At 47.4% G+C, this 11842-nt stretch overlaps 1 protein-coding gene across 1 annotated transcript in view; it reads left to right on the top strand.

The window, feature by feature from the left end:
• LOC308158246 (FERM and PDZ domain-containing protein 4-like) overlaps positions 1-10656 on the top strand; it is a gene marked incomplete at both ends in the record, with an annotated part of 35733 nt that extends 25077 nt beyond the window's left edge. Inside the window, 12 exons of the mRNA XM_080531841.1 lie at positions 5-50; positions 162-266; positions 1910-2017; positions 2244-2375; positions 3482-3601; positions 4200-4336; positions 4814-4940; positions 5031-5120; positions 5472-5654; positions 5833-5971; positions 6135-7124; positions 7457-10656. Coding sequence (XP_080387967.1) covers positions 5-50; positions 162-266; positions 1910-2017; positions 2244-2375; positions 3482-3601; positions 4200-4336; positions 4814-4940; positions 5031-5120; positions 5472-5654; positions 5833-5971; positions 6135-7124; positions 7457-10656 — 5377 coding nt within the window. The remainder of the gene's footprint in view (positions 1-4; positions 51-161; positions 267-1909; positions 2018-2243; positions 2376-3481; positions 3602-4199; positions 4337-4813; positions 4941-5030; positions 5121-5471; positions 5655-5832; positions 5972-6134; positions 7125-7456) is intronic.
• Between the last annotated feature and the right edge of the window lie 1186 nt (positions 10657-11842).

Here is an 11842-nt window from a genome sequence, read left to right on the forward strand (position 1 = left end):
CAAGGAACTGTAAGGAGTCCATTGTGTTGACTGTTGTCCAGCCGTATCCTGTAAGTATCTATTTCTTCAGGTCTGCTGTGCAAACTTTCAGGCCTTGGCTTAGTTTCAATTCTAATTTTGTCCACCAGGCCACTAAACTGCCTCAACATTTCCCCTCTTAGTCTCCCAAATCAGCGTTCATCAGTGCAGCCAAAAAAGCCAAGCTGAAGTCCAATCCAGTTAAAGTGCGCTTTGCAGAGGAGGTCATCATTAATGGCCAAGTTCCGGTGAGTTACCTGTCACACCGTTGTTGATGAGTTATCTGTCACACCGTTGTTGATGAGTTACCTGTCACACTATTGTTGATGGGTTATCTGTCACACTATTGTAGATGAGTTACCTGTCACACCGTTGTTGATGAGTTATCTGACACACCATTGTTGCGATAGTCCAGTGGATAAGCTTCCTAAAAAATACCTTATTGTTCACGTTTAAATGTGAGCATGAAATTGTTCACACTTGTACTATTGTGCACAACTTTTCATGCTCCCTTTTGGAGCCTTTTGCAGCAACTAAAGTGTAATGACTAACTTTAATTGCTTATACAATAACTTAAAAATATATAAATGTTATCAAGAGCAAATTAAGTAAGGTCAGCATTTTAACATTGGTGTGGATTGTCTAGCTAAACAGACAACAGAACAGTAGTTCAAAATGTAAGTTCACCATAGAAACCATAGGAAGGGGCGCTTAGGTGGCGTAGTGGATTACGCGTTGACCATGTACCGCAGGGCTCCCGGTTCGATTCCAGCCGTGGACATATCCTGCATGTCATCCCTTCTCTCTCTCTCACCCATCCTTCCTGTCATAATCTATACTATATCTGTAATTAAAAATAAAAATATGAGTGGGACTGCCCCACTCAGATTTTTTTTTTTTGAAAACCATATGAAACCCATTAATCATACAACTTGGTTATGGTTATAGAGTAAAAGGTTCACGTCCCGAGTAAAGGCTGCTTTCAAATTAATTAAGTGAGGCTATCCAGAATGTATTCAAGTACTTTGATGTTTTAAGCTTATATGGTTTAAGTGCAGTAGCAACAAATAATTGTATGTCAATGGCCCTTCAAAGGCTATCGGATTGGACCTATAGGTAGCGCTACTCACTCCCATGAGGCTTGACTAAAGTGGTACTATATCAGGTTTTGTTGAAGCCAACCTTACTTAATTTGCATGGATGCAGCTTGATAGCTTTTATCATTTTTAAACTATAAGCATTTCAAGTTTCTTTAACCTCTATGTGGCGCTACATGCTCCAAAAAGGCCAGGCTAAACTGGCAGTACTGTATATCTGGTTTTGTTCTGTGTAAAAGATTGTGTGCCAAAAATGCTCACTTTCAAAAGGGTTAGACTTGAAAACAGTTTGAGCTTATCTACTGGTCTACGAGAGTTGTGACGCTAAGAAACAAACGTGTGTCAATTTGATTGAAGAATGCTATATAGCCTATTCATTGTGAATTATGAATGAGTTATCTCTAACCCTAAATCTATAGGGTGTGTAGTATGTGTACTGAATATTTAGTATAAGTAAGAAAGTAGCCTTCTGTGCCGGAACACACAAGCCAGAATGGCGCATAGGGCAGGAGCCTATATCTTGTTTCTGTAGTGTCTGTCACAGGGTCTCACCCCTAATCCAACTCCTTAATACCGAGGGCCAAACAGAGGAGCATCTGGTCCCATTTTTAGAGTCTTTGGTATAGCCGGCTGGGGAGCAAACATCCAACCTTTAGGGCGTACACAATGCCATGGGGTCGGGTACACACCTGCTTATTAGCATATTCAGTAAACAGTACGTGGTCAATGACGCAACAGTAACAATCTGAATGTGTGGCACGTCCTTCACTCTGCCTTTGTGTCTTTTCCCTTAGAACACTGTGAAAGACAACTCTCTCCTCTTCATGCCAAACGTTCTGAAGGTGTACATGGAGAACGGGCAGACCAAGTCGTTCCGCTTCGACAACAGCACATCCATCAAGGTCTAGTTGACAGTGTGGAGGAAATTAGAGTGTCTGCAGCATTCATAATTACATTGAAGGATGTTTGGACAGAATGAGTGTATAGTGTGGTGGCTCAAACGTGAAACTCGAATGACGCGTTATAAGGGCAATAACACAAAAGATGATGTGTTTATTCTGAGGCTACATGCATGTAGGTCAAAGTAGTATTGTAATGTTGCCTCATTGTGTGATTACTGTCTGACAGGACGTTATTATGACCCTGCAAGAGAAACTGTCCATCAAGTGCATCGAACACTTTTCTCTGATGCTGGAGCAGAGGACGGAAGACTCTGGCAGCAAGCTGGTACTCTTGCATGAGCAGGAGATGCTAACTCAGGTAAGGATAGGTTGTGCTGCAAAGCAGGTATGCTAACAGTCTGCTAACAGGCAGTATGATGACAGACCAGGTAGCAACGACATTAGTTCATTAGAGAGACTGTGTATGGTGATATTTACATTGGCTGTTCGTCTAACAAGATTTTGTGGTCTGCAATAATGATGACACAACCCTATGGTTCGAAAGGGGCTGGAGAAAGAGGATCAGACATGTGGAATGTATATTAATTTGGTACCCCAAGCCAGCTTAGAAGAAAAACATTGACCCCAGCCTTTATCAGGACATAGGCCATAACAGACAACATTGTACTGAACATGCAGGTCCAGGCTATCAATCCCCATACAGAAGGATATCTGTTGCTGATTCAGTCAGTGATCCTATACCACTCCCTCCCTCCCAGCTTGGCCTCCAGTAGATTAGAAGACTTCTGGACTAGCACTACAATAATCAGTGAAAGCTTAGCTGTGACAGACAGGCTCCTGCTCTGTATTCAGGAAGCAATGTCAGAACACAGTGTCATTTATCAGGTCCAGCACAGCAGGGGAGACGGCTTTCAACATTTAATGAAGGTGCGAGATCACAGGAGGACACTTTTAATATTCCCCCTGCACAGCCATGTCCCCCGACTCCATGCCGCTTACGGAGGCAATAATGAAATTGTATCTTTTCATAAGGACAAAATGCGTTGTGTAATTGTGTCAAAATGTGTTTTTCAATGCCCAATGCCTTACCTTCTGAGCACTGACGGCAAGGTGGCTCTCCGACAACTAACCGGTGTACAATCTTTGCATGTCTTCATTAATTCATGTGCCTAGACAAGAGGCCAAGAACCTGTCAAATAGATCTAACTCTCCCTGTCTTAAATGACTACTGTGTCCTTTGTACTGACCTTGCCAAGCTCTCCGTAGGAATGGAATTGACCCCAATTACCATTTTGTGACATCATACATAAGGTCTTTAGACCGTTTTTTTTTTCTTCCCTTTTGACATGTCCTTATGTCACAATGCAGTTAATAGGTCGCAATGTTTCTTCTTTTTGACATATTTCCTCTCCTTCTCTCCTGCTCTTTGTCGTATTATTTCTCCTCTTTTTTTCATTGTCTCAGGTGACACAGAGACCAGGCTCTGACAAGATGAAATGCTTTTTCAGAATCAGCTTCGTCCCAAAGGACCCGGTGGATCTGCTCAGGAGGGACGCAGTGGCTTTTGAATACCTTTTTGTACAGGTGAGCACATCAAAGAGGGGGTTGTCAATAAATCAATCAATATAAAACTTCAATAAATCACCATCATAATTATATCATCCTGTGCTATTATCCGCACTCAAGTTGAGGGGGGATGAGGGGGGATGGCATCCCCCCTGAAATAAAAAACATTCAAAATCATCCCCCTTCTAAAACTGCCATCCCCCCTTTCCATCCCTTATGTGATTGAGAATGTCTATTTTGGTCCCCTATACAATTCACAATACAGATATAGGAAAATGTACATAGTCACAATTTATAACATCAGGACCAAAAAGGTGTAGGCTGAAGCCGTGGCTTATTGCGCCTACCCTTGTTATCAATGAACTTAATTTACTGCTATTTCAACATTTAGTTTTGCGCATATTGAGTAAAATACTGTGGGCGAGGGGGCACGCACACATGCAATGACATTTTTACCGAGTCACTGACGCTGTGGGGATGCTAAAATTGTCCCCATATGATAAAATCCAACGTCATCAAGTCTAAGGCTCAAAACTCCAGCTTGGCCTTCCTCTACCTGTTTCCACTTTATTGCTGTGTGTGCACTGCTCTAACTTTCTATTCTTGTCTCCCGTAGAGCTGTAACGATGTAGTTCTGGAGCGCTTCGGCTCGGAGCTGAAGTACGACGCAGCGCTCCGCCTGGCCGCTCTGCAGATGTATATCCTCACCATGACAACCCGACAGACACAGAAGGTCTCGCTGAAGTACATCCAGTGAGTGTGCCTCTGTTAGCCAACACTGCTAAAGGCACACCAGGGCCATTGACACAGTATACACATACTGTAAAGGACGTTAGATATGCATATGTATAATTATCATCCAGGCCAAAGTCATTTCACAGAGACAGAAATCAAAGACTGCTTAGACCTTGACTTTACATGACTTTCATTCTCAAGGACTTATTAATCCTGAGGATAGTGAGAAGGTATTTATTTATTCATGGTTTATTTCAATAGTCACAGATACGTAGTTAGCACAAACGCATTGACACATTGAGTTAGCAATGATCTGATATGTTGGACTATTGTGTCTATAGCGTATGCTATACAGTATATGTAAACTACAGTAACACATATTTAGATATTTACTGGACTGTACAGTAGTACATAGTAAGTAAGGATATATTGTAAAGGGGAACATTTGTATATTTGTATAACATCATGAATACTTGTAATTTTTTTGATTTACAGGAAGGAGTGGGGTCTGGCACTATTCCTCCCCCCAGCAGTGATGTCCAGCATGAAGGAGAAAAACATTAAGAAAGCACTGACACACATCCTCAAAACCAACCAGAATATAGTGCCTCCAGGAAAAAAGGTTTTTCATTGCGTTCATCTAAAATAATAACTTGACCATCAAAATAAGTGGATTTGTGTTGACATTGTGATCTGGTCTTGTTATGTCCAGTTGACCGCTCTGCAGGCGAAGGTGCACTACTTGAAGTATCTCAGTGATCTGAGATTATATGGAGGAAGGGTCTTCCAATCAATACTTTTGGTAGGTGCTCTTGCCTAAAGAGGTTAACCTTTGAATCCTAGCTTTGATGCATTTTATCATTGTTTAGATATGAATGTAAATACATCTATCATGATATAGACGATCTTACACATTTGCTCTCTCTCTCACACACACACACACACGCACACACACACACACACGCACAAACACACACACACACACACACACACACACACACACACACGCACGCACGCACGCACACACACACACACACACACACACACACACACACACACGCACGCACACACACACACACACACACACACACGCACACACACACACACACACACACACACACACACACACACACGCACGCACACACACACACAGCAGGGGGAGAAGCAGACAGACGTGACCCTGCTGGTGGGGCCCAGGTATGGCATCAGTCATGTGATCAACACCAAGACCAACCTGGTGGCCCTGCTGGCTGACTTCAGCCACGTCAACCGCATCGAGATCCTCACCGAGGACGAGACCAACGTCCGCGTCGAGCTGCACGTCCTGGATGTCAGGGTGAGACTTAAGGGCCTGGTTTTGTCAGGGTTAAGCAGCAAGTGGATTTTGATGAGGTGCTGCTGCTGCTGAACTTAGAAGCTAGAGCCATAGATTAAATAAAGAACAATGCCCAGATGCTGTATCTGTGCACAGACACAGATATCATGACCTCATCTTTTTTTTTGTCTCTATAAAGCCGATCACATTGATAATGGAGTCGAGTGATGCCATGAACTTGGCGTGTCTGACTGCTGGGTACTACCGCCTCCTAGTGGACTCTAGACGCTCCATCTTCAACATGGCCCACTGCAACAACATCGGGGTAGAGGAAATCGGTGAGTCAACTTTGCAGAGTCAGTTTTGCACAAATATGCTGTATATGCACTTTTCAGTTTGTAAAACTGACATCTACAGTATAAGACATCTACAGTATAACTTGTCTTTGACATGAACAAGGACGTAGATTCATGTCTATTGATGTTCTCTTTTCTACTGCAGGCCAGGACAGGCTTCTGGAGTGGCCCTACAGCACTTCACTGGGCATCTGTGAGGATCCCAACGCATCAGCAGGCATGGTTGTTCCCTACCCCAGAGACTCTGTGTACTCAGACAACGGAGGCAGAGAAAACAACTTGTCTCCGTACATCCCAGAAGCCCACCATAGCCATCAGCAGAGCGAGAGGCCGCCAGACGGGAGGAAAAGCCCGCAGCCCCCACCTCTCCCTCCTGCCACCAGACACATGCCCCAGGACTCACCCAGGAGTGCCAAGGTATCCTTCATATTCGGAGACCCCCCTTTGAACACTGTGAACAACCCCCAGAACTTAGGCTACGAGCGTCTGTTGGACGAGAGTCCAGAGATTCCCAACCACAGCCCTGCCTACTCGCACAACAACAACAACGCAGACTTTAGGGCCCAGGACGGCGAGCCGTTCCAGTATAGCGGCAGGCCCCATGTGGTGTACAGCAACATGGGTGAGGAGAGCGTGGAAGAGCCACTGCTGAGGGACCTGTGTTATGCTGATACAACAGACGATGCCGAGGACGAGGACGACGCCAGCTGCGAGGAAGACTTCACCACGACAGGAGGAGAGCAGAGCGGAGGGGCCACAGCAGCCAGCAAGGCCACGTTCCTCACCCTCTCCGGCTCCAGTGACGACATCATCGACCTGACCTCACTTCCTCCCCCAGAGGGTGACGACGACGAAGAGGACAACGACACCCTCCTTGACTCCTTGAACCTGGCCATCGCTGCCCCGCCCCCAGGGTTCAGGGACAGCTCTGATGAGGAGTGCCCCGAGGGTCGCCCTCTGAGTACACCTGACAATGATGATATCCCTGTGTCCCTGATTGACGCAGTCCCCACCCACGGGGAGGGAAGTGGGGAGAGGAGGCTGGACGCTGCTGTGGTCAACACCCTGCAGGCACTAGAGGCCCTGGCTGTGTCTGAGGAGAGGCCTCCTCGCCCACCGCCCAACAGCAACCCAGGTACATCATTACTAGAAGCATTAGCCCAATACATTGGACCTCATCTCATAGTTTACACTTCTATACAAAATATACTCTCACCAACTTTAGTGTTCTGTGTCTACTTTTCACAGCTGTGCTTTTCGACCAGTCCAAATTTGTGGTCCGAATTATTATTTAATTATTATGCAGCTGCTAGTCTACTTTGTAACGACATTTATACAATGTTGTTATTTCAGTAATTGTGTGACCATTATTTTTAGTGCTTTATAATGTCCAAAACTCTTATTCCTTCCACAAGTCAGGTTGAAATTAGCCATAAATATTTTTTTCTTCTTTTCTGGCTCACATAGGTGTATTAATATCTCGAGTCCTCAGCCCGGAGTCTTCCTCCGACTCAGGCAACGAGACAAACTCCTCAGAAATGACAGAGACCTCAGAGCAGGCCGCAGCCCACAAACTCCATGAACATTCCATGCGTCTGCTAGTTGCCACCACAGAGGGCTACCAACCCCTGCTGGAGGAGAAAACAGAGTTCCCGGTCTCACCAAGCGTTGGAGGCACCACCCAGAAGAAACCACACAGCCCCTCTCGCCATCGAGATGCTGGGCCCCAGTCCTCTGCTGGGCTTTCAAAGCAGAGCCTCCGCCCAGATGGTATGCAGATGGAGTCAGAGGGTACAGAGGATAAGTCTCTCACTAACTACTCCACCGGCAAGAGGCCCAATTCCGCAGCTGGTGGAGGGAAACGGCCCAGAAAGTCAGCTCACTCAAAGTTCAGCACGTTCAGCACCAGAGACGGGCATCGGGGTAGCTATCTCGACCTCGAGCGAACGTCGTTCTGCGAAAGGCTGCAGAGAAGGCCGCCTCCTCCTTTACCTGAAGATGCGGTGGTAGAGAATCTGGCCGTGAACAGTCTACCGCGGGTTCATCGCAGCCTACCACGCCCTCCCCACACTCACACTGACCGGACAGAGCTAGAGGAGCCACGTGAGGCTACAGAAGACAGCAGGGCTGTAACTGCAACTGGAGAAGAGGAAGAAAACCTGTCAGCCGCTCCCTTCCCCTCTCCGACTAAAAAGCATCGGGACCCTGGGCAGGCAGACCTCCAAGGGGAACAGCCACCGATGAGACAGGCCATGGCCAGACTGTGTGAGTACCACCTGGCTAAACGGATCTCGTCCCTCCAGATCGAGGCCCATGGCTCCCTCCAGGGCTCTCAGTGCTCCTCCTTGGACGCGGGCTGCAGCACAGGGAGCAGTGCCTGTGCCACTCCTACAGACTCACCACTCTATGCCCCGGAGGGGAAACAACACCCTCTCTCCGAATCATCTTCGTCCCTCCTCAGGGTTCTCAGCTACGAGGACACGGCCCTCCACAGCACCCCCCCGGGCCAGAACCCACAGGTGGCCAAGGACCTCCACCCTCACGCTGACCCTGCCCTCGTACGGAAGATGCTTCCCAACATACACCCTCCAGGGTCAGAACCCGGCAGAGAGGGCTCCCTCCGGACACCCAAGATGAAAGAAACCACAGGTACAGCTAGAAGGAGTAACATTCTCAATGATCTGCATGCCAAGCCAAGCTGTTTAAGGGGAGGTAATCCAAGGGAGGGAAGCGAGGCCTATAGGCAGCTGATTAACTATCTGACAGTGAGCCAGATGCACAAGGGGGGCAGGTTGCACAGTGCAGGCATGGGAGAGGGAGTCAAAAAGGACACTAGGAGGTATATTAAACCACACAGTAAACCACAACTGATAGAAATGGTTAGAAATAAGGGGAACACCATTGGCAGATGTACCTGCATGCCACCCTCGTCCTCACCCTTCCTGAGCCCTAATCTAGTGAACCCCAACACAGCCTCCCTACTACGGGCCAGCAAAAGCCCCAGACCATACCTCTCCGCCACCCTACCCGCTAAGCTGAAGAGGAGTCCTGACTTGCATGCTCAGAGACCCAGCAACAGTGTTGAAGTCAGGCAGAGGGGCACTGAGAGAAGGAGCTCCTTGTCGGGCCTTGAGTGTGAGTTAGAGATGGGCGTCAACCCTGAGGGGTTTCTGTCCCTTTGTGAGAGGGACAGCGCCCACGAGGGGGGCATTGGCAGGTCCCTCTCCAGAGCGCGGAGTGTGGTGTCCCAGGCTGGCGGCTCAGAGGACTGGCTTAAGTCTGACTGCAGGACGAAGCATGCTGTCCGTCAGGCTCTTAACGATTCTCTCTGTTTCTCTACTGCCCCTAGTGTAGCTCACACAGAACAACTCGGGACATCACTGGGAGCAGGAGACCGTCATTCAGCTTTTACTAGGCAGGCCAGAGCCTGCGCCACACCCCCACCCCCTCCTCCGCCACCACCACCACCTCCACCACCTCCACCACCCCCACCTCTGCCACTGCAAGCCAACATGAGCACCACCAATTTCACTGTGCCAAAGCAGCAGGAGTGCATGATCCAGTACAGACAGAACCACATCCAGGCAGTCACTCCCACATTCCACCAGGGCGAGTCCCGCACTAACAGCCTTCAGAGGGGCAGGGAGCTCAGGCGGAGCTTCAGTAATGTGACAGCGGGCAGTGTGGAGGCGCTGTTTGACAAAACGAGGACCAGGTGCCAGCAGCAAGTGTCAGTCCAGCAAACTGAAGCCAAACTCCAGAGAAGACCTACTAGGAAGAGGCTGTCTAAGAGCTACTCCCAGGGCTCAGTGGCGTCCCAGGCCACGTGCTGGCCAGCCGCCGGTGGCAGAGAGAGCAGGAGAGCTTCCGTGATGTTCCCTCTGCAGAAGGAGGCGAAACATATGAAGGGGTCACAGAAGCTGGACACCAACCCCTGGAGGTGCAACGGCCCCTTCAGCTACTGCTTCTTCAAAAGGAAGAGCCAGGCTGAGGAGGACGAGGCGGAGGCGGGGACGCCCAGGCGTTGCCGTGGGGGACCAGATGAAGCGGCAGCATCCCTCTTTGGTTCTGCCCTGGATGCTGCTGGCGACCAGCTCTACGGAGAGGTCTTGACCAACATGAGCTTCAGCGACAGGCTGGCACGCATCAACGCTCTCAAGGACCGCATGTACGTCATTCCTGCCGGCTTCGCGGACGTACGCAGAGACGCCAGCGAGCTCATCGCCCTGGTGCGCTCCAGCGTGGGTCGAGGGGACCGGGGTGCCCAGATGCCACACGTCCACGACCTGTCCCAGTACAAGCATCTGCTCGCCATCGAATCCAAGGAGCTGGGGCGGGCTTGCCGTAGGATGGCCCAGGCCCACGGCAGCCCCGAGGAGATGTTAATGGCCATCACCTGCAGCTTCCAGGTGCTCTGCTGCCTGTGTGAGGCCTGCATGTGCCTGGTGAGGGGCCTGGGGGCGTCGGCCTCGCAGCAGCAGAGAGAGGTGGTGGCCAAGGTGGACGAGGTGGTCATGAACTACATCAGTCTGCTGCGTGCGGCCGAGGCGGCGTCCGGAGGGGCCCCCGGGGACCACAGCGTCAAAGCCCTGGTCAGCCACTCCAGCACCATGTCAGCCATAGCCAACACACTCACCCGCTCCCTCAAAACACTGCTTAGCAAGTAGGACGCCAGGAGACGTCTTTCAAGTGTATTGTACATTTTGCAAAGCCATGGAGTCAAATACCTTTGTAATAAGACATTTATGGTAGACATCTTTCTTTCTGTGCATAAGTTATTTTAAGTGTAAAAAATGTATATACATACACATATATAAATTGCTATATAAATTCTAAAAGGTTATCGGGTAGACAGGATTCTGTCCTACTTAATTTACTCTGTTATTTACAATGTAGTTAAGGGATGCAATGTTGAAAGGACAATTTATCAATAATGCACTGAAATTGCGCTGCATTTAGCACTGCTTCTTATTGTAATTATTTTGGAATAATTACAAAAACATTATAAAAATTCCATTTGTTTTCTTTTTTTAACAAAGAAGGCATAAACATAGCCAAAAGACACTGTAAGTGTAAGCAATTATCTCATTAAAGCATTTAGGTCAAGCAAGTTCAATGATTTTTAAGTCTATTAATTCTATGTGTTTTAATATGATCCTCTCTGGACTTATTGTGTCCTTACAGTATCTATGTACACTATGTAACAGATGCCATTATTTCTCTGACCATAACATTAAAATTCACTAAATATCTTTTTTCAGCATTCCGAAACAAATTAAAATGTTTTACATATATGACTGAGATTCATGGTGTGTTATCACTGTTTTTTTTTCATGTGAACTACTAACAACTTGTACAGAAACACTTTGTTTCAATACTGTATATCTCAATGACACAGTGATGGTTGTAACATGATATTTTGCACACACATGAATGTTCAATGCCAGTTAAACCAAATTTATTTTTAACAGAAAATAATCTGTTCATGTCAAGTGAACAAGGTCCCTCTGTCCTGGCGTGATGCTCCTCGTGTAATGATATTGAGATAGAGAGTGCATTTCCACTTTACAAAAGCCTCTGTGTGAGTAGATAAAATAGGGACTTGAGGTATCAGCTGACTGCACTCTGAGAGGAAAATCAAGTTAAGAGACAGTTCTAAAGTCGCTCTGACTTCAGCTTTATTGAATTAGAACTAGGGTGAAACTGAGAAAGTGACACAATAATCAATGATATGGTTTCACATCCACACATTGCATTGCCATACATCACAATGGAAACATTATCTAACAAAGAAATAGAAGAAGAACATATGCTATATATATCCTGCTTTATATATTATACACCCCTCCACAC

Source organism: Nansenia antarctica (assembly GCF_963989245.1).
Source record: "Nansenia antarctica genome assembly, chromosome: 5".
In the NCBI taxonomy this organism is placed as follows: Eukaryota; Metazoa; Chordata; class Actinopteri; order Argentiniformes; family Microstomatidae; genus Nansenia; species Nansenia antarctica.